This window comes from Bos grunniens, chromosome 15 (genome assembly GCF_055505025.1).
Source record: "Bos grunniens cultivar Pamir isolate PY7600 chromosome 15, Bosgru_T2T1.0, whole genome shotgun sequence".
In the NCBI taxonomy this organism is placed as follows: domain Eukaryota; kingdom Metazoa; phylum Chordata; class Mammalia; order Artiodactyla; family Bovidae; genus Bos; species Bos grunniens.
The window spans coordinates 65,293,235-65,315,267 of NC_141179.1; the positions used below are offsets into that span (position 1 = coordinate 65,293,235).

At 52.1% G+C, this 22,033-nt stretch overlaps 1 protein-coding gene across 3 annotated transcripts in view; it reads right to left on the reverse strand.

Annotated features, from left to right (window-relative positions):
* ABTB2 (ankyrin repeat and BTB domain containing 2) overlaps window positions 1-22,033 on the reverse strand; it is a 187,029-nt gene that overhangs the window by 20,660 nt on the left and 144,336 nt on the right. For all 3 annotated transcript variants that reach the window (XM_086341123.1, XM_086341125.1, XM_086341124.1), the window contains exons 4-5: window positions 2,805-2,957; window positions 1,339-1,504 (exon numbers count right to left, since the gene is read on the reverse strand). In XM_086341123.1, the coding sequence (XP_086197249.1) occupies window positions 1,339-1,504; window positions 2,805-2,957 (319 nt within the window). The remainder of the gene's footprint in view (window positions 1-1,338; window positions 1,505-2,804; window positions 2,958-22,033) is intronic.

The following is a 22,033-nucleotide window of genomic DNA, read 5'->3' on the forward strand; positions in this document are numbered from 1 at the left end:
CTGTGAGGCTGGCGTCCATGGGCTTCCCCACCCTGCACTGGAGGAGGAAGACATCTCCCCCAGGATGAAAGCCCTGGAGCTCGCGTTGACAGAGGCACCTTGGGGAGATATGACGCCCAGCCTGTCACCTCCCGGAGCCCTCCTGCAGCAACTCCCTCAGCCTCGTGGTTTCCTGTCCCAGCACATGCCTGACTGTCCCGCCCTGATGCTCTGGCTCCCAGCATCTCCCTTCCCTGGGATGCCTTCCCCCACTCCTCTCTGCTGCATCCACCTCCCACTCCCTCCCTCCAGCATGACTCAGGAAGAATCCTTCCCTGACTGCTCCTGCTTGACTTGCCAAAGTCCACTCTGGCTTGGGTTCCCCAGGCACCTCATCACAGCCTCTGCCGTGTCAGCATCTCATCCGAGGGTGCCACATGACCTCTACCTGACCTCTCAGCTGCCGTTTAACTTCCCCCAACCTTTCTTGTGGACTTCTAAACTACAGTGCCATTACCCTGGGGAAGCTCACGCAACTGCATCAGATAAAAATTGCATCTCCCACAGGTGGGGAAGGGCCTGGGGTCGGCCTGCTTGGATTCTTCTAATCCCAGCTCTGCTCCTCATTAGTTGTGTGAGCTCTGTACCCCAGGCTCCCTATCTATAAAATGGGGATGAATCCTACTTTACAGGGCTGTGGTTAAGATTAAATGAGTTAATCTGTGCAAAGTGCTTAGAACACTGCCTGGAACACAGGAAGTGCTGTATAAATGCCAGCTCTTCACAGCAAAAACAAAAACGAAAGCAGGTCAAAAAACTCCGGTCAAAATCTGCCTAAAATTCCTCCATCGCCTCCAACACTTCCTGTCCCCTTTTCTGGCTTCATTTAATGCATCAGCACTTTTCACTAACATACTCTGCATTTCATGACTTTGTGTTTCTTAGCATCTGTCTCCTCCTCTAGCATGTTAACTCATGAAGGCAAGGATTTCTACTGGAGCGTGGCACACAGGATGCCCTAATACAAGTCTCAGTGATCATTATCCCTAGCTCTCTATCAAGCTGATTTCTCTGGACGTTCTCCCAGCCCTGCACCATCTGGGACAGCCTCCAGCTTTCCAGTGAGGGGAAGCCGAATGCCCGTTACAAATGATTTACAAGGGGTGCCTGGGAAGTCTCTGAGTTGGCCATCTACGTAGACGGCAGAGTGTGATTCGGGAGGAACCCGCTTCTTAGAAACACAGCTGAGTGGGCGGGTCTCAGGCCTGGGACAGAACAGACTGAACCACCGGTTACCGCAGTCGCACATCACTGCGGACTCTGGTCCTGAGCCTGCCTGGCGGAGCACTCGGAACGCACCTGGTCATCCATGGTGTTCACCCCGTCGGGGCCCAGGGCTTCGATCGCCTGGCTGATGAGGTCGGTCCTTCCGCAGTTGAGCATGCGGAAGCCCAGGTCCTGGTTGAATTTTTCAGTAGCCGCTCGGGCATCCAGCCTCCGGAAGGAACTGAAACAGCATTCGGGTCTGCACAGAGGAGACCAGGTGTTCAAGTCTGGCTGTTTCTGCTAGGACATGGCCTCGCTACAAGAGGTGACTCTGCTGTGCTAGGCCGATGTGAGGCGTGAGCATGGTGTGGACGGGGAGGACAGGGAATTACCATCTAATCGGCTGTGACTGGCCATGTCATGCTGGGTGACAGGAAGAGCACACGCTTCGGCTTTTCTATAAACATGCTAAAGAAGTGCTCTGAGCTCTTGGGAGCTGTCAACGATCAGAAATGAAATCCCCCACAAAATGATCTCTCAGGGGACTTTCTGAGGTGGAAGAAGCTCTGGTTGGGGTTTGGGCCACACAGAGTACTCGGCTGTGTATTTTTTTTGGACGGAGTAGGCTGTATTTGTTCTCAAGAATGGTCATTGAGGCCAAGTTCCAGTCCTCGATGCTCCATCCTCTCCCCTCCGTGCTTCCTGGTGAGGCCCGGAAGCACCAAAGAAACAGCAGAGAGTGGACCAGACTCCCAGGTGCAGCCAAGCCATCCTACCAAGGACAGCCATGGTCTGCAGAGGGTGAGCCACGGGCTTTCGATAGGTGGCTTTTGCCTGGAGCCTTGATTGGGCCACAGAGTAGAAAACACGTGTCACAGGATGAGGTCGTAGCATTTACAATGGAGACAGAAGAAGGGGAGGGCAAAGCGAGGCTCTCCCAGGTCAAGGATGGCCAGGGGACCGTTCCTCTGGAACAACTTCAAGAGGCCAGTCCAACACAACAGAGGCACACTGAGAAGGAACTAAGGACCCAGGCTTGGGGCCACACGGGCCTGGCTTCAAATTCGGGCATGGTCAGCTTGCTAGCTGAGAATCTGTGGGCAAGTTACTGCTCCTCCTGATCCTCAGCTTCTCCAGCTGTAAAATGGGCATTAAAGCCCCTTCTTCTCTGAGGTTGTCAAAGAACGGAGAAAAAGCATATAAAATAGGAGAGCTCAGCACTGGCCTGCACCTAGGAAGTGCTCCAGAAAGTGGTGGCAACCGCAGGGAGGGCCTACTCTGCTGTGTAGCCCAATAGTCCCACTGTGAGCGCTCTCTCACCCAAAATGCAAATGGGAGTCTGCTCTGTGCCAGACCCATGGCTGCAGAGGACACACTGGAGAGCAGCCCAGGTCCAGAACAGATCAGTTCTAACAGGTGGGCTCACGAAGAGAGCGCCTTAGAGCAGATCCAACGAGTCGGCTGCAGCCCCTGCTTTCGGCTCCCTCCTGATCCAGGAGAGTGAGGGAGCAGCGGGTTTACCCAGGCCTTCCCCACCTCACTCCTCCCCGGTTCCATACTTGAGCTGCCGGGGCTCGCAGTCCAGGCCGGGCAGCAGCAGCCGGGCCGCCTGCCGGATATCACCACTGTCCACGGTGAGGCTGCGGCGGTGCTCCGCGTACGTGATGGCCACACGCATCCACTCCATCAGCGGTGGCAGCAGCATGAAGGGCCTGGGGGCCGGCAGAGAGAGAGAGAGAGGGTCAGGCACCCCCTTGAGCACCCCCTCTCAGGACAGCCATGGAGGCTGGGCCCACCCCCCATAGAGTCATGAGGTGTGGAGGGGACCTGACCTTCCTCCTCAGGGAGACCCTGATCTGTCCCCTTCCACAGGAGCTCTGTCAGGGCTTGGAAGGAATTCCTGTCATGGGCCACGAGCAGAGCCTGAGGGCCTCAGGTGGCCCAAGAGGAACTGGAGACTCTTGCCCCCTCCACAGAATTCAGGCGGGCTCTCCAGGGTGCTCAGGGGCAGAGGAAAGAGTCCCACAGACCCTGGTGTGCTGCTGAGCCCCTTCATCACCACAGACAACACCCCGTGGCTGTTTCCTTCTTTACCTGTGAGACGAGGTGATCCCCACTTCTCAGGACGACTGGAAGGCCTAGTGAGATGACGCATATCACACTATACATGCACGGCTGACAGCCGCTCCCTCAACTGACCCCTGGGCTGAGATGGATCTAGTCCCTTCCTGTGGCAGGCTGGCGGCCCCAGCCTGGTGCTCCAGGTCCTCCAGGGAGGGAGTCCCGGGGCCTATGTCAAACCCAGAACCCATGGCCATGGTGTGAGGCGGCTAGGAGGCCAGGAGACGCAGCTCAGCAAGGCTTCGGAGCTACAAACTCAGGGGGCACCTGCCACGGGTGTTTTGTGGGCCACCAGGGGGCGCCACTCACAGGAAGGTGACTATGGCCCCCTGGTTGAGCAATATGGTGGCTCTGCCCCTCAGGGCCGGTCCCTGCCCTTCCCACCAAGCTCGACTCCTGTCTGTCTGTCCTCTGCTTGTTCTGGTCTCCAACAGTGAGACCTCAGAATGCTCCACAGCCCAGCAGACCCCACGCTGCAGAGGGGCCCTGACAGCTGGTCTTGGCTTCATGCCTGCCGCCCCCGTCCCACCACCCCCCACCACTTCCTCTGATATCCTGGGCTCCTCCTGCGATAGGTCCCTGCTGTCACCATCTTTCCCTCAGACAGGCAGAGAGGTTTTCTGTCCAGGAGGAAGACCTCCATCCTTTCTCCTCAGCTTCTGAGTAAACCACCTGCAGGGAATGTCCTCACGAGACTTCTCTAAGGTTTCCAAAAGTTTAGGTCATCTTCAAAGTTTTCAAAGCTTCTCTCCTTGAGGGCAAAGGACGCCTTTTATTTATTTATTTAATAAGATAATAAGATGGGGTTTGTAAAAGTGGCTCATTTGGAAGTTATTTTGATGTCCTGGTTCTGGCATTCTGAAAATACACCTGGATTTGAATCATTTCACTGGTGCACTGTGTGATTAGTCACTCAGTCATGTCCAGCTCTTTGTGACGCCAGGGACTATAGCCAAGCAGGCTCCTCTGTCCATGGGGATTCTCCAGGCAAGAATACTGGAGTGGATTGCCATGCCCTCCTAAAGGGAATCTTCCCAACCCAGTGATCGAACCCAGGTCTCCCGCGTTTTGGGCGGATTCCGTCTGAGCCACCAGGGAAGCCCAAAGTGTGCTAACTGTACCAACTGCTGCGATGACAAGGTGGCCAAAGGTTGGGAAAGGCTTGTAGCCCTGGACTTCAGGGATGCTCAGATCATCACCCCAACTTACTTTCCAGCCCTGACTCAAACCTTTCATCAGGACACATCAGACCACCAGACATTCATGGTTCTCAAGCCCACCCTGGCTGTCCCCACCTCCTTGAAAGAATGAACCAGCTCTCACCTCTGCCCATCCAGATCCTCTTTATCCTTCAAGGACTGGTTCCAATGCCACTTCTTTCTAGAAGCCTTCCCACATCCCTTCTCCAATGAAAATACTCCTCCTTCTCCAAGATCCCTTAGAACTCTACTCTAGAATAAATATGTCTCATGTTCCTGACTAGACTATTTCTCTTTAGACAAGAATGATGCCTCCACCATCCCTGGTTCTCCAAAGTATACCCAGCACAGGGCCTGGACACAGCAGATCCTCAGTTAAGTTGAATACTGAAAGGATGGCTAAGCATCAGGAATGTGGCAGAATACACCCGAGTTTTCAGTTCTGGACCAAGTCCTCTTTCTGCCCAGAAAAAAAAAAAAGACATATACTTTTCAAGGGCACAGTGTAGACTAGTTAAGAGTGGGAAGCCAGGACCCTTAATGGGGAGCTTGTAGAATCCAGGAAGGAACCGCAATTCATTTCTGAATTACCCTCCTGTTTATAAGATCTTCCTTGGTTGTGAATGCCCATTTGAATTCCCCCCAAATATTTTGGAATTTTACAGTTCTTATACCACAGTGCTGCAAGGTAAGCTTAGAGAAGCTACGTCTACATATCAGTCCTTCTGATTCAAGGGGAAGGCTTTATTTAATCCACCAGCACTGGAGACTGAAGCGTAAACAAAAAGATAGTTCACGGATGTGCCAGCCATTCTTCCCTATTGTGGCCAACAGCCAAAACAAAGAGCCAAGTGTGGCCACAAACGCTCTCAGCAGCATCTCCCAGCTGCCCTACGGGAAATCCGAGAGGGAACTCAGGAAACCATGAAGTCTAATCAGATGGTGTCATGATTCATTCCCCAGGCTTGTGCCTCTTACAACTCGGCATGTGAAAAGATAGAATATTGGTAACTGGTGGGCAGATACTGGGGACTGGTTCATTAAGCCTCCAATTTACCAACTTAGCTGGAGAGGTGGAAAACTGAAAACTACATTTCCCAGACTCCTTTGTAATTAGACTTCACCATTAAGATACAGCTGCATGAGATCTGATAAATGGATGTGAGGCGGAGGTCCCCTTTGTGTCTTCTTTGCTTGGTTCTACTAGCAGACCAAGTCATAAAACATGAGGTATTACTTTCCCCCTGTCGAGCATTCCCGTGTCCATTTCCCGACTTCCTGAGTGCTTCAGAGACAGCAGTACTGCTACTGAAGGCAACAGCAAAACCTCTCGACTCCAGCTTTAATCCTGAATTACAGTTTCTGGGGTTGTCTCAGAGGGAGAAGCCCCCCAATAGCAAGTTTTGTATTGTTCTTGGTTGGAGTCATTCCTGGAGGTTCAGTCTTAGACCTGCTCCTTGAGCCCACACAATGATTCTTTTGGCACACAATTCCCTGCATTAAATCCCTTCCTGTTGAAAACACCCTAGGTGTTTTCTCTTCCCTGAATTGTACACTGATTAATATTCTCAACATACAAAAATACTCCAGGGTTAAGGCTACCACTATGCCTCTGACTGGTGCCCACTTGTCCACATCCAAGGCCATTGCAGCCCCCCAAATAATCCTTTTGGGCCTTTCTCCTTGGCCCACCCACCGGCTGACCTGTGGCCCATAGGAAAGTAAAATGACGTGCAATTCATGGACTTTCTCAGTAACATCCTTCCCTTGGCCTGCGGGCTCCAGGCTACTATTTCCTTTCAGGTTATTTCATCTAGCCCATTGGGCATGCTGAGAAGCTGGCCTTCATTACTGGACATTCTGGAAAATCCCTATAAAAACTCCCATCTGTACTGGCCACGGCTGTGTTCTAACACGGGGTGAAAGTGCTCCAGAGGAGCACGGCTGGGAATGATTGGCTATGCACCATCCCCAGGGTCTCTCCGGTTCCAGAGGAAAAGGCCCGCTTCCCTCTTTTTGCCTTTTCGCCAGGCTGTGGTTGGCCGCAAGCCACTGCCTGTCCCGTGCTGGGCCTGGTACCTTGGACCAGTGGTTCTCGAGTGCTTTGGTCTCAGGATCCCCTTTGTACTCTTACAGATTATTCATGCTCTCAAAGAGCTTTTGTTTATGTGTGTTGTTCTATCGCTAATTACTGTATCCGAAATTAAAACAGAGAACTTCAAACCTCTGAATACATAGGTTCACATTCTGTCAGCCATCAGAGTGATACTATGCTTGTTTGTCACACAGTCTCTGAGAAACTCCCCAGGAACTTGTGAGAAAATGAGTGAAAAGGCAAATAACATCTCATTGTTATGGAAATAATGCTGACCCTGGGGCCTCCTGAGAAGCCTCTGGGACCCAGAGGGTCCCCAGACCACACTGAGAACTGCTGCCTCAGACAAATGCAGCCTTGCCCTGGGGCAAGGCTGCTCTCAGGCATGGGGCTGGCATCCCGCCCCAGTCCAGTCAATTCTAGAATGGTGTGTGGTGAACATGCACACTCTTGGCTTAAGGATCTGAGGATTCCACACCGAATCTTCATTGGGAGAAAATCCTAGTTTCTAGAAGCCACTGAACTGAGTCTATAACCTTGGGCATATCATTACCTTCTTTGGGCCTGTTTTTCTTTTAAACATGGGGTTAGGTTGGTGGTTTCTAGACACTTAGCATCATGAGAAACCCTTTTGCTGTTATTTCACAGCCTCCATAAGATGAAAGCTGTACCTTCTGTACAGAGGTCAAGTACACGGGCTCTTGAGGGAGACTGCCCTAGGTTGCAATCCATTGCACTCTTGATGAATTAAACTATAATCCTGTGCAAGTTATCTTCTCTCTCTAGACTCAGCTGTCCCATCAACAAAATGGGTACCAATAATAGGGCCACCTCACAAGACAGCCAGAAGTATGTACATAAAGTGCTTAGCACATGGTAAGTTCTTGGTAAAGGTTAGCTGTTACTATCATTTTAGTGTCTTTTGATAGAGAAAATACATAATAGCAGAAAAGGCTGCAAGAATCTATTAAATGCCTCAGCTCCAGCCTTCATCAAGCCCAGCCAATTCCCTCTCCAAACCCCCCAACCTTCCTGCAAGTATAAACATGTAAAGCTTGCAAAAGTCTGCCAGCGAGCTGCCCACCACCCACTCCACCCCAGCTCATAAAACAGAGCAACAAACACAACCACTATGTCGAGTGTGATCTGGAGACTGTTTCTGGCGGTGCAGGGCCTCGGCCGTCAAGAACCCTAGACCGGGGAAGGGGCAAGGACAACACAGACCCAGGAGCTTTGGGGTCATGAACAAGCGAGGGTGTGAGGGAGTGGGCATGGGATACTGTGAGGGACCTGCAGTCCTTGAGGACTGCTGGCGGCTTAACCTCGGAAACACCACACATACACTTGCAAACACATCCGGTCGGGCTGCTACTGTGACAAACAAGGCCACTTAAAAGGGTCACCAAATCCAAGCATTTGTCTTTGTGTGCATAAAATAGCAATTCATGTCATGTGGAGAACTCGTAAAATATAGCAAAGAGAGTGAGCCTGTAACAGGAAGTGGGGTGAGGAGGAGGAAACAGAGGCCGCGGGAGGCCCAGTGTCTCGCCTAAGGTCAGAGAGCCCTTCAGCAGCAACAGGGAGACCAGCTCCAAGCGTCGTGACTCAGTTTCTCTTTTCCCTCTTTAATCAAACAATTGAGCCTGAGTATACCAAGCTAACAGGCTCACAAGGCCCCTCACCAGGACCAGGCCTGCAAAAGCCATTTTTTCCCATTAAAAAAGAAATGAAAGAGAATAAACCTCTTAAGGCCTTGGTTTTAAGAGGTCCCTGCAGCCTGGAAAAAAAAAGAACCAAAAACCAAAAAACAAACCCTGCCCCACTCAGCAAGCATATGATTTATTGGGATTACAGTCCCATAAGCGGTGTCTTAACAACATGAAACAGGAAACGCCTCCAATTTCCAGCTCAAAGCAGGCTCTGTTCTTCCTTGAGGTGGGCAGGGGCCTTGGGGAGAGAGTCAGGTTGGCAGATGGGGCACAAGCCTGGAACTGGAGGCCCAGGCTTGATACGACCTTGTGCCTCTGTCCCCACCGGGCAGGCCAAGTCTGGGTCTGTCCCTTCTGTGCCCACCCATGAGGACTGGGTGCAAGTATTCAGGCAGGTGGGTCTGGGAGGTGCCCACTGGCTGGGTAGGCCCTCGACACCTGGCCTGAGCTCTGCCCTGGGAAACCTGGGCCATGGTTTCTTAACTTCCACTGTTGACTGGGAGCAGAGGGTGCCATGGGGCACAGGCCTGGCTCCTGGAGCTGGGAGGGTTTGGGGAGGCCCACGATGCCTTAGGCTAGCTCCATAAGGAGATGTCCTCATCACCATCTAAGCTCAGCCCACCCCGAGGTAAGGATCCTTAGTCTAGGAAAGGAATCTCACAAGGACCAGCTACACAGATGATGGTCAAGGGAGGGGCTGGCCAGAAGATCTCCCACCCTCAGCCCTAAATTCTTGCACTGATTTTGCCCTGCCTTCAGTGAGGGTCACTGCTGAGCCCTAGGGTGGAATGGGGTGACCTTCCCTCCAATCCTTCTCTCTTCAGGACGTTGCTCGGAAGCACACTGCTTCCGCACCCCACCCTGCCATGCTGCCTGGGTTGGGCCTGGCAAGTGGCACAGTCAGGAACCTGCAAAGATGCCAACCTTTTCCCAATCAAGTGCCAGCTCTTCAAGCAGAGACTGCTCTGGGAAAGTCAAGGTTGGCTCTGCTTTGCCAACTCTGAGGCCCTCACCCCCAAATCCCCCAAGATTTCCGGAGGGCTGCGGTGGCCTAACACCAAGCCAAAACATCCATGGAGAATGAAACCAACATTGTCCCAAATGAAGTCAGATTCCACTCCCAGCACAAAGGATGCGATTCTAGTCTGGCTCACATCTTGGACTAATTATTTTTCTAGAATGGCTTGGTAAACCAGAGTGGTTTGGCTCAGCTTGGAGTCAGAGCTGAGCAGGCATCTCTCTTCTGACTCTGAGGACTATCTCCCCCCCACAGTCCCTTGGCCTCGGACCTGGCAGCTGACCCCTAACAGAATCTCCACCTGGGGTCAGGTGACTTCTGTGAGGGGCAGGGCTTAGGGCTTTCTTCGGGGAAATATGCTTTTCTTATTAAAACCCATCTGGTACAGATTAGAGGCACCAGAAAAACCTCTACTTGCTCAGATATGCATATGGATATAAATTTAGATTACAACCCAGTCATGATTAGCTGTGAACGACTTCCCTACCTCTTCCTATTGGTTGCCCATCAGGGAACCCCAACATGAGCTATGGATGGGAGGCCAATAGTGTAGCAATAGGGGTATCCTGGCCCAGCTCCTCAGGCAGGCAGGATTACTCGGGAAACACAAACAGCTAGTGTGTACAGAGCATCTGCTAAGCACCTGGCACTGTTTTAAGCCCTTTACATCTATTGACTCATCTCATCCTCATTGCTACTTTAGGAAACAGGTATTATTATTGTCCCCACTTTATACATGGGGAAACTGAGGCCTGTAGAGGTCAAGTAACTTGCTCTAGGTCACACACCTAGTAAGTGGCAGAGTGGGGAGGTAGTCCCAGGCAGGGTACCCCCAAGATCCAAGCTCCCAAATAGTGTACTCCACCGCCACCTAGCTTAGTAAGTTGACTCTGGCTTCCCATTTTCTGGACCCTGTGCCACCGTTTTCATCTTGGGAACGATGAGTATTAAGCACAGTAACTGTGTAATCTGTCACCAAGCTGGACCACATTTGAGAAGGAAGAGGAGTGTTCCTGCCAACACCTCTGGGACAGCAGGCATAAGAGACAAGTGTCTCAGGCAAACACGAACACCCGGCCACCCTAGCGTTTAGCACTTGGGTAAAGCACCTCGCCTGGCTCGTGGGTCCCCTGCAGCAGTGGGAGGCCCTCTCTGCCCACCCGCCCGAGCCTAGTCTCCATTCTGCTCCTGCACAGCACATGCATGCTAACTCGCTTCATTCTTGTCCGACTCTTTGCTACCCCATGGACTGTAGCCCACCAGGCTCCTCTATCCATGGGATTCTCCAGGCCAGAATACTAGAGCGGGTGGCTATTTTCTCTTCCAGGGCATCTTCCTGACCTAGGGATCGAACCCACGTCTCTTATGTCTCCTGCATTGGCAGGCAGGTTCTTTACCACTAGCACCACCGAGGAAGCCCCCAAACATACACCAGCTGTAATCATTTTGCTAGCTGGCATTGACTGCTTTCTCCTCAGACTATAATTTCTCTGAAGGCAGAGACTGCTGTTGTCCATCCCTCAGGACAGAAGCCCACATAAGAGACTCAACTTTTGAATTTAGAAATGCACAGCACGCCTCTCACTCCTGGAGGCAGAGCCCTCAAACTGCGAACATGTTCTCAGGGGTCTGCTCTTACTCTAGTGCTCTCTGCAGGGTCCCTGAGCTCTAAGTCAGCCAGATGAGCTCATGAAATGGGGAAGCACTTCGTCTTCCACGCTTGGAGGCCTGAGCTGACTTGGGTATTAACAAATGGTTCTCTTCAGAAAAGAAAGAAAATATTGCTCTGATAAAAAGATAACCATTTCACAGAATTTTCTACCCAGGAACCGCTTCCTGGGGGAACTCGGCTGACTGGGGCTGAGGAGGTTTTTCTGGGAGGGTGGAGGCAATGGCAGGTGCGGTTCAGCAGATGTCTATGTGGCCTTGAGCCGCGATTCAGGGGACACAGCCATCTATCTTTGATAACTGGGCCTGACTCCAGGGTGGCTTCTTATGTGGGCGGATGTTACAGATTTCAGTGGAGACTGCACCCCTCCACCCTCTCCCACCCAGCAGGGAGGGCTCCCAGTGCCGCGAGCCTCAAGGCATCTATCTGGCCTCTCAGGCCAAGGCCCTCCCGCATGGTGGCCTGGCTGGTTGGCAACTGGCCCAGCCAGCAGAGTATCGCTGCTTCCCACACACCTGGAATGCAGCGGGCTGAAAGCAGGCCTCTTTCCACCTGGCTAAGGTGTGGCTCCCTTGGCCTCTCGGCCACACCTCACCCATGGGGCTCGCTGCTGCATTAAGGTGTAAGAGATGCAGAATCAGCCAGGCTCAGCATCTGTGATGGCTGACAAGAGACCACAGTTCTTTCACCATGTGAAAGAAGTCAGGCCGGCAAGGGCCTCTAGCCTGCTCAAACACAAGCTCCTTCTTTCGAACACAATGTTTTCAAACCATGGTGAGGGTGCTTGTCACCACTCAGGGACCTCGGCCAACAAGTCAGGCTGGAGAGGAGCCTATGACTTAGCTGTCCTGCTCCACTTATCCTGCGGATAACTGCTGGCAGTGGGGTGGGGGTTGGGTCTTTTATTTAGTCTCTGAATAGGTATTCCTGTCTGGACTCAGCTGAGTATCATCACACAGCATCTGCCTTCTCCCATACCCCAGAGTCTAAGGCAGAAAGGGGACCCATTCACACAGCTGGGTGAAGCGTTTCCAGAAGGGACTTTTCTGGTGGCTCAGTGGTTAGTTAAGACTCCATGCTCCCAATACAGGGGCCTGGGTTGGGTCCCTGGTCAGGGAACTAAGATCCCCCGTGCCACAGCTAAAACATCTCACACACAGCAATGAAGATCCCAAGTGCTGAAACTAAGACCCAACACACCCAAATCAATCAATCAATCCAATGGCTCAAGTGGTAAAGAGTCCACCTGCAACGCAGGAGACACAAGAGACAAGAGTTTGATGCCTGGGTCAGGAAGATCTCTTGGAGGAGGAAATAGCAACCCACTCCAGTATTCTTGTCTGGAAAATCCCATGGACAGAGGAGCCTGGTCGGCTACAGTCCATGGGGTCACAAAAAGTTGAATGTAACTGAGCACGTGATGAAAGGATTAAAAAAAAAGTTTCCAGAAACTTCTAGGAGGAGGTAGGGGCATGTCTCTTGAGGCCTGGCAGAGAAGCACATGTGTAAGGGTTAGGGTTACCGGTGAATTTGACTTGTACTGTAGAGGCAGTGCACTCCAACTCAGTCAGAGGAAAAGGTTCCCAGCACTTGATCATCCTTTCTGTACCCCTAGCCCAACTGCAGCTTCAGGGAAGATGCTGGCCTGGTTAGTAAAGCAGTAAAGCCACATTGCTAAGATTTGCTGAGGGCCTACTATGTGCCAAGTAAGCAAACTTTACCCTTTAACAGCACCCTGTAAGGGAGGTATAACTATTGGTCTGCGTTTTACAAATGTGGACACCAAGGCTTTGAGAGGTTTGGACACATGTCCAAGGTCACACAGCTAGCCAGTGGTGAGCTGTCTGGCTCTAAAGTGAAAGACTCCAGGGTCTTTCCAGAGACCAAACTGTCATGCATTAAACGCTCTGAGTCCCTGGCCGGTGGAGAACTGGAAGGCAGGCATGAGGGAGAAAAGAGTTACTGTAGTGCACCCGCAGGCCTGCTGTGCCCACCGCCTCATCAGCACTGAAGGCAGGAGGGATTGGGGTGCTGGGCTGGGGCCCAAAGCCCCAAGGGAACACTCTGGACCCCTTAAGAGCCTTCTGTCCCCAAATCGGAAATATGAAAACAGCCAAGGAGGTGGCAGTCAGAGGCGTTGGGCTTGTGGGAGGAGGGAGGTCTGGGAGCTGGCTGGCAGGCAAGTAGGAGCAGGCCAGAGCCCGCCCATGTGACTGTAGATATTGCCTGAGCTCCTATCCTGCCCCATCCCCAGGGGTCTGGAAAGTCCAACTTTGAGAAAGCAAACTCCATTCCCTGGAGTTGGGACTTCCCAGCACCGAAGCTCTCTCTGGGAGCCTGGCGATGCTGTAGACAAAGGGGATTTGTGGCGATGTGTTATAAAAACATCCCCGGGCCCAGCAATTCCCGGTCCTCTCCTTCCCGGTGGGACCGGTGGGCGCAACAATGGGACAGGAAGTCACACGCAACAGGCAGCCCCCGGGGCGCTTGTCAACGGCTGGGCTGGGATCCTGTCTCCAGCCTCTGTTATCTGGCACTGGTACTTCCTCTGTTTGCCCCCTATCCCTGGCTCACTCCTTCTCGAAAGCTGGACGGATGCCCACCTGTGCTGGCTACCCAGAGCCAGCAAACTCAAGCCTGTGGGGAAAGAGGCCCCAAGAAATTGAGAGCGAGCAGCTCAAGTCACAGGAGGTGCTGATGGAGGGACCAGCTTCCAGGGTCTTGTTCTTTCTCCCCTGGAAGGCGGGAGGGAGGTATTGCCTGTGACACCGTGAATTCACTGTAGCCGTATCATTGGCTTTCCCTGTCTAAGCTCTGAGCTGTCCCTTTCTAGCTGTGACTTTGGGTGACTTTGGGTGTTTGTCTTGCCTTCTGCTGTGGGAGAAGGCCTCAGTCTGCGCCTTCCTTCGAGAGCTTCCCTCGAGAGCTTGTGAGGAACTGCTAGACAGCTGTGGTTATAAAGTGCTTTATAAGCCATAAAACTGTCCAGGACTTCCTTGGCGGTCCAGTGGTTAAGAATTTGCCTGCCAATGCAGGGGACACAGGTTTGATCCCTGGTCCTGGAAGATCCCACATGCCATGGGGCAACTAAGCCTGTGAGCTGCAGCTACTGAAGCCCATCACACCCTAGAGCCTGTGCTCTGCAGCAAGAGAACCCACCACAAGGAGCAGCCCATGCACTGCAACTAGAGAGCAGCCCCGGCTTGCCGCAACTAGAGAGAGCTTGAACACAGCAACAAAGACCCAGTGCAGCCAAAAATAACAATAAAGATTAAACAAACAAACAAACAAACACCTTTTGTCAAACACAAACCAGATGTTTGTGATGTGAAAGTCACTCAGTTGTGTCCGACTCTTTGTGACCCCATGGACTACACAGTCCATGGAATTCTCCAGGCCAGAATACTGGAGTGGGTAGCCTTTCCCCTCTCCAAGGGGTCTTCCCAACCCAGGGATTGAACCCAGGTCTCCCGCATTGCAGGCAGATTCTTTACCAGCTGAGCCACCAGGGAAGCCCCCAGATGCTTATAGCCCATGTAAATATGTATCAGTTCATACCACTCCCACACTTAACACTTGACTGTGGCAGCCTGTCCTGTGTAGGTACTGGGACCAAACCAGCAAGCGAGGGGCCTGGGACACAAGTACACCACTGACTTTGGAGCATTTGACTTGCTGCTCGGTTTGTGAACCAATGGGTGGATGAAATCCAGTTTTTAGAGTTCTTTGAGATTCTTGGATGGTGGGTTGTGATAAATCAAAGTCTGTACATATTTCTGTTCAAAACAGTCTTCACTGAGCTAGTCCTTTGGTCCATCTGGTCTACCAATCTTTGTCACTTGCCTGGTTCTCTGGCTACTGTCAGGGTGAGATAAGATGGAATTAAAGGGAGAGACTGAAGGAGGTATATATGAGAGAAAAAGAAAACAAGCATTTTGAGTAGATGTGATTTTTAAAATCACCATTGTTTTGGGTTATTTAAGCATTAAACACGATTTAGTTATGAGTCCTTTCACAGGTTTATGAAAATAGTAATTACACAGCTAATAGCAGCTACCATGTATGAAGAGCTTACTCTGTGCTAAGTCCTTTCAATGGATTACCTCATTTGAACCCTACAAAAACCTTGGCAAGCAGATCAAGCCATTTTTCATGAAAATCTGGGGAAACTGAGGCCTGATAAATTAACGTGCCCATAGTCACACAGTGCATCAACGGCAGAGCAGAGATCCTAGGGATGGTCTTTCTGACTCCATAAGTCCAACCTTTAGGCTCTATAGCTTATCTCACTGAAAAAAATACTTAACTGCTTACTCTGTGCCAGGGAATGTTCTATGTGCTGGAGTCACAGTGGTTACACTGACCCTTGGCGTTTACCTTCTAGAGGGGTGAGAAGAGGGCAGAAAAGGAAGTAAGCAAATCCATAGACAAGGTAGCTTCAGACAGAGGAGGGTGCTTGGAGGAAAATAAAAAGGAGACAGAAGGATGGGGAATGACTAGGGGTGGGAGGGATGGCTCCCTGTGTGCACTGCAGACCACATGACAAGTGGCTTCAGAGGTCCCTGGACACACCAGCCTGAGGAGTGTGTGGAAAAAAGTACTTAATCCATCCAATAGCTATTTTTATTTCTTTTACTTCCATTCTGGGTAAACAGATGGAAATTTAATGCACAAAAGGGGGGAGTAGAAAGAAAAGAGCTTAACATTGCAAATCTTCTTGAAATGGTATTTAAGGGAACCACAAGTCAGGAGTACAAAGCCATCACCGCCATCATCTCTATTATTTGATAAGAAAACACTTTCGCAAGCTGAGCAAAAGATTAATGAGCCCATTTCTTCAGACTGAACACTCAGCCTGTCTGCGGGTGCCTCCTATTTATGTAAAGTGCTCATCCGAGGGGAAACAGCCCCCTCCTGCATCCGGACTGGAACAAAGAAGGGCCTCTCCTCACTGTGGGTTTCATGTGTGTTGGGAGCCCTGCCCCAGGATTTTGAGGCTCCCCCAGGAAGCAAGTACTGCTGGGATCTTCACTCTACACAGGAGGAAACCAGGGCTCAGAAGGTAAGGAGATGTGTTCGGATCACGTGGCTGGAGGAGGAAGGGCTGGCTTGATCCTCACACACCTTTGAGAAGGCAGGTCTCCATGGGAAAACCACTCAAGTCCCACTTAGAAGCATCTACCTAGACAAACAACAACCAGTGATGACTTAAACACACACACATACACCTATTCTGTGTTTGAAAAAAATGTAGATCTGGACTTCCCTGGTTGTCCAGGTCCTAGTGGTTAAGAATCCACCTGCCAATCTAGGGGCCACAGGTTCGATCCCTGGTCTGGAAAGATCCCATGTGCCGCAGAGCAGCTAAGCCTGTGCATAAAATCTACCAAAGCTAGCATGCTCTAGAGCTGAGGGCTGCAATGACTGAGTCTGTGTGCCCGCCTACTGCCTGTGGCTGCAGCCAGAGAAGCCACTGCAATGAGAAGCCTGCGCACTGCAGCGAAGAGTAGCCCCCATGTGCTGCAACTAGAGAAAGCCTGCATACAGCAGTGAAAGCCCAGTGTAGGGGAAAAAAAAAAAGGAGATCCATGTCGGTCACAAAATACACACTGTGAAGCAACAAAATCCCTCTGTGACTTCTGCTGCCCACACCCCATCTGTCCCGGTGTCCTGGGGCTGGTCTTTAAGGCCCAGTTAGAAGCCCAGCCTGTTCTAACATGCTCACCCCACTCCAAGGATGCCAGCCTTCTCCAAGATCCTCTGGAACAGGATGGTGAGTATGATGAAAAAGAAGAAGGAAAAGAACATGATGATGACCGACACATACTGTGTGCCAAGCATGAATACTTTGCACATACTAACTCAATCCCCACGACACTTCTATGCAGTCTGCACTCCTGGTCCTGTGCTGAGAAGAAACTGAGGCATAGAGGCTAAGTGACCGAGGCCACCAGCTCGTAAGTAACACAGCTGGGATTGAATCCAGACCAGTGGCAGGGCCTGAGAGCTGACCTAACGAAGTACCAGACAATCAAGCTTCCTGTAACACTATCCGCCGGCTCATGCTCAGTTTTTCCCCCTTGTCTTGTTTTTGCCTCTCTTATTAGGCAAGAGACTCAATCACATGAGGCAGTCCTTCGTAATTCTCTTATATTCCTTCCCTGCTGATCAACAGAAGTATAGCGAGAAACGTGTGTTAATAAGTGAAATGCTTAAGATGGTATCGTATCTGTCACTTAATACGTGCTCTATAATGCTAGCTATAATCAGTAGGGGTGTTTGTAAGTAGGAGTAATATTAGGAGTTGCAATATTAATTATTATTATTGGTAGTGGCAGTAGTTATCTTAGTAGTATCAATAGTAGTTAGTAGTAGTATTAACTGTATGAGTTGTAGTCATATTACTAAACCAGATACTGCTTGAGAACCGCTTTTGAAGAAACATCATCCTAAAGAAACATTCATCATCAATGAAGAGAGACTATTCTCAATGTCAACCATGTCATCTAAGAATGCTGATGACCATAATGGGGGCGGGGGGAGGGCGGGCAGGGTGACAGCCACTGTTTATTCTTATGGACCAGGTACAGCTTTACTGTACTCAACTCATTTAATCCCAGTAGCGTCTTATTATCTTCACCATTTTACCATTAAGGAAACTTGGAGGCCTAGAAAGATGGGCTGACATGTCACGCTGCAAGAAGATGGTAGAGATGACACCTCCAGGATGACCCTAGAGGCTGGTGGAGCCCCCAACCTTGGGCAGTACCTGAGGTCATATTATGGACTTTAAGTAGAGTTGGCCAGAACCCTGTGGGCTCACATCTTTGCTAACTCCAGCTTTTCTGAGTTCTGTCCACATACTTTCAGGAACCCCCTTGGCCAGCAAGACATGGATTAGGGCACCCAAGGGCTGGGCTGGACAAAGAGTACCTTCTTCTGGGATCCGACCTGGAAAAAGACTTTGAGCAAAACTAGTTCCATGGGAACTGGGGACTATGTTTGGTATCAAACCAGTATTCCGGGCCCCATGTCACTTCTGACCCTGCCAGGGGTGCAGGACCACGTACCAGACAGCTCTGGGGTGGCTCCTGGTAGGAGGGCCTCTCCTCATAGCAGCATGGGAAGGGCTTCCTAGCACCTGCATTCTCAGAGCAGTACAGGTGCTGAGAGGGGATGCAGGGGAGAGGGCAAATGGAAACCAGTTGATCCCGAAACCATGGAGCCAGACAGCGGGGCAGGGCTTTCTAGGCCACAGGCTCAGCCCTCCCCTTGCCTTGGCCCCTGAGGTCCCAGCCCCCTCGTGCATCATTCTGGACTGTATTTCTTTGTTCTTACACAGTTTCTCTCTCTCGCCCCCAGGTCCCCCCTCTATCTCCTGCCACATGGTCTTGGCATTCACTTGTTCCTTCTGCCTGATACTAATCATCATAGTAGCTAATACTGAGCATTCACGGTGTCCAGGTCCTGCTCTAAAAAAGTCCTGTCTGCATTAGCTCCCTAGCACTCATAACTTATGGGTGGCTGTGAGGCGTACATGTTACTTGTTTACAGAACTCACACTTTGCAGAGACTAAGGGACAGGTTGAAGGTTCTAAAATCAGACAGTGAGAAGTGAGATCTCTTTGAATTGCAGTTTTCCCCTCCAATTGCACTCCGTTGGCTAAGAAACAGGACACCAGATGTTTCTAAGCTGCATCCCAAATCAGATGCTCCTCCTGGCTCAGTGTCCTGAACACCAGCAGGGCCTGAGCCTTTGGAGCGTGCTTCTCTCCACAGAGGGGCACTGTGAAGGGCTGGGGTGGGGAGAGGGGAGCCAGGGGCCAGGGATGTGAAGCTCAAGCAAATGAACTGGGGTGTAGACAAGCGGCCCACCTTCGTTCCCAGTATTCCGCAGGTGTCTGGCTTCTCCGGGCTGCTGGCAGCACTTCTTGGGGAGTCTGAGCACCCCCAGTGCCCAAGGTTCTGAGGCAGAAAGCCAGATTTCTGCCCCCCTCCACCTCTGCCCCCTCTGCCTCTCTAGCTGTATCTGTCTCCCTCCATGTGCTCTGCTATATGATGTTCTCGTCCAGCAACTCACTGGCGAGACAGCAGACCTCCCTCCGCTCCTGCATGTCTCCACGACCTCCCTCCCCACATCCCCAAACTCCTCATTCCCAGGAGGACCATGCCCTCTGTTCTGGCTCCCCGTCCCTCTGCCTCCAGGCACAGTGAGCAAGGACCATGCTGAGCCAGATGGCTGTCCGTTCTCCTCCAGACCACGGAGTGGGGGGAAGGAGGCTCCCCCCATCTCCCTGGGTAACCCTGGATCTCTGACAGCAAGTGCTTTCACTTTCTGAGCTTGGTCACTGGTGATGATGTGCCCTGCAGGGTGGCAGCTGGGACTAATCCTGTGTTTGAGACCCTGCTGTATGCCTCGCTGGTGCCTGTGATGCAAAGCTGCCAGCAAGAAAGGGATCCTGGGAGGGTGCAGGGAGGTTTCAGCTGCAGGGGCCCTCCCCAGGAGGCGAGGAAGGTGTCCTGGGAGAGGAGAGGCTGGTGGGTCCCCAGGGCTGGGACCCACCCAGATTTTCTTAGAGCTTTAGGATTGGCTTTCAGCTGGGGCTGGGAATGCTGTAGCCTGGCTGGTGGAGGGCGAGGGCCTTCAGGTCAGAGACCTGATTTGAATCCTTGCCCGGGTACTCAGCAGCTCGGTGCTCCCCAGCCCTGTGCCCCCATTTGTAATGTTAGCACGCACCTTGCTGATTCATTGTGGGGCACGGAAGTAGCAGAAGTAGGTAGAGCTGCCCTTTTAAAGGGAAGAGGTGGCTCCTTTCACGTGTGTTATCTCACAGCCCCATTTTACAGATAGGGAGCCTGAGGCATGGAGGGGCCTGTGTGGGAGGCTGGATCTGAGCTCAGGCTCTGTCTGAAGCCTGTGCTCCCTTCCCCACTGCTTCCCGGCTCACCGCGGTGGCAGATGGAAGCACGTAAGAGCGCCTCCTTGTGCCCCTGCAAAGCTGCCCCCTTGCAGTCCCTACTTCCCTCCTCCCTCCAAACCCAGAGCAGGAGGCCATGGGGAGGATGGTCCTCATGGAGAGATACTGGAGCCCCATCGACTAGTGTAGAGGTGGCCTGTGGCATAGCAAGGACCCAGGATGAGCTTCGTGGACAGATGAATGCATGACCCACCCGGCCCTTGTCAGCATTATCGTGGTCACACACAGCACCCAGCGGGAAGGGAGAAGGGCAGTTTCTTCAAAGCGGAAACCTACGAGCACAGACTCGAGTGGCACCATCAATGGTGTTATGGGCCAAACCCAAGTTACTGAACTGAGCTCCTTAGCCCACATGTGCGAGGTCATGGAAGAGGTCCCTTAATCCCAACAGAGCCAGACATCCCCAAACCATCGAATTCCCAAGCAGACCCAGAGGTTCTGCCCTATTCTGGTTGCAAGACCTGACCCCATGTTCCAGACCCGGGACAGAGGGAGGAAGCTCAAGGGAATGAAGTGGGGGACGGGAGAGGACAGAGACACTGCCAGACTCACAGAAGCAAAGGGTGTCTCCCTGGAGCCCTAGCAAGTTCCAGCCTCTGTGCACAGGAGTGAAGAGGGTCCCCAGAGCTCTGCTGAGGGTGTCAGAGCGGCAGTGCCTCACAGGGACATGTGGCCTGGCCTGCGGCGGGAAGGCCAGCCTGGCTCTCCAAGGGCGGCAGGGCCTCCCTTGGGTGGCAGGACTCCCAGAGGGAGCCCAAGTCCAGCAGGATCTGCTTAGCAGCCAGGAGGTGGGCCATCAGAGAGCTGTCGGGCCGTCCACCCGCCTGGGTATTCTTAAGGTGTCCTCCTTACCGTGCCCAAATCTGACCTTTGGGGATTCTTTTTTCCTCACGGTGGTTCCAATTTTCCATGTGTCTAACACTCATTTGAAATGATTCATGGAAAAATGCCTCTGCGTCCAATTTCTTTGTGCCACAGACAGTGCGGTTTGTAAATAACGGACTATCTAAACACACACTGGTGTGTATGTTACCATTCCAGCGCAGCTGCAACAATCACACTCAGACAAGCGACCTGGGTCACACAGGAACCCCGATGCCATGTTTCGGAACATCAGGCCCTGGGAATCCTCCCGGGAGGAAAGCCAGAGGGTGGCCACAAAGACATCCCAGGGATTCTGGGCACAGTGCCTGCAGAAGAGCACCTCCCCGGCCATCGCCGCAGCCAATGGCCATGGTCACAGCCCAAGAGCCAAGCCGCCCAGCCTGGGGCAGCGGGTCCCAGGGAGGTACTTCCGCCTCCTCTCCCAGTCACCTTTGCTTGTGTGACCCAGCCTCAGGCACCCTCGGGGACCTCACCGACCAATAAGCAAGGCCCCTCTCTCCCCATCCCCACCCTCTCCAGATGTTTTCTTGGCCCTTTCGCCCTCCCAGCCAAGCTCTGACAACCACAACAATTTCTCCGCAAAGCAGAAACAGCTGGGGCGGAGGGCCCGTGCTCTGACCCCACCTCCCTGCTGGTGCTTCCTTCAGGGAAGCAGGGGCCTCCACTTGCCACCTTCTCACTCTGTGTCAGGCCCTGCCTGCCTCAGCCCTGCATTTGCTAGATAGCTCCCAGAGGATTAAGATGATGATGATCCAATTCCATCAGTTGGGAAAGGGCTGGGCCCCTACTGGAGAGCACTAGACTGAAGCCAGCAGGCCTGGGCCCTGGGGCTGTTCATCCACTAACTTGCTGGGGATCAGATAATCGTCCAGAGCCATGATGTTCCCATCCGTAAAATGAGTGGACGGGGCAAAACATGCCTGAGATTTCTAACAAGAATGATGGTAACAGTGACATCGCGGTCATCAACAGAAGTGACGGCTACCACTGATGGAGGGCCAGTTACCACCCAGACGTTGTCCTAAGTGCTTTTTCTGAGAGCGTGAGCTCACGCGCGTCTTACCACCCACCTTTCTAGGTAGGAGCGAATACCTCATTTTATAAAAGAGGCAAA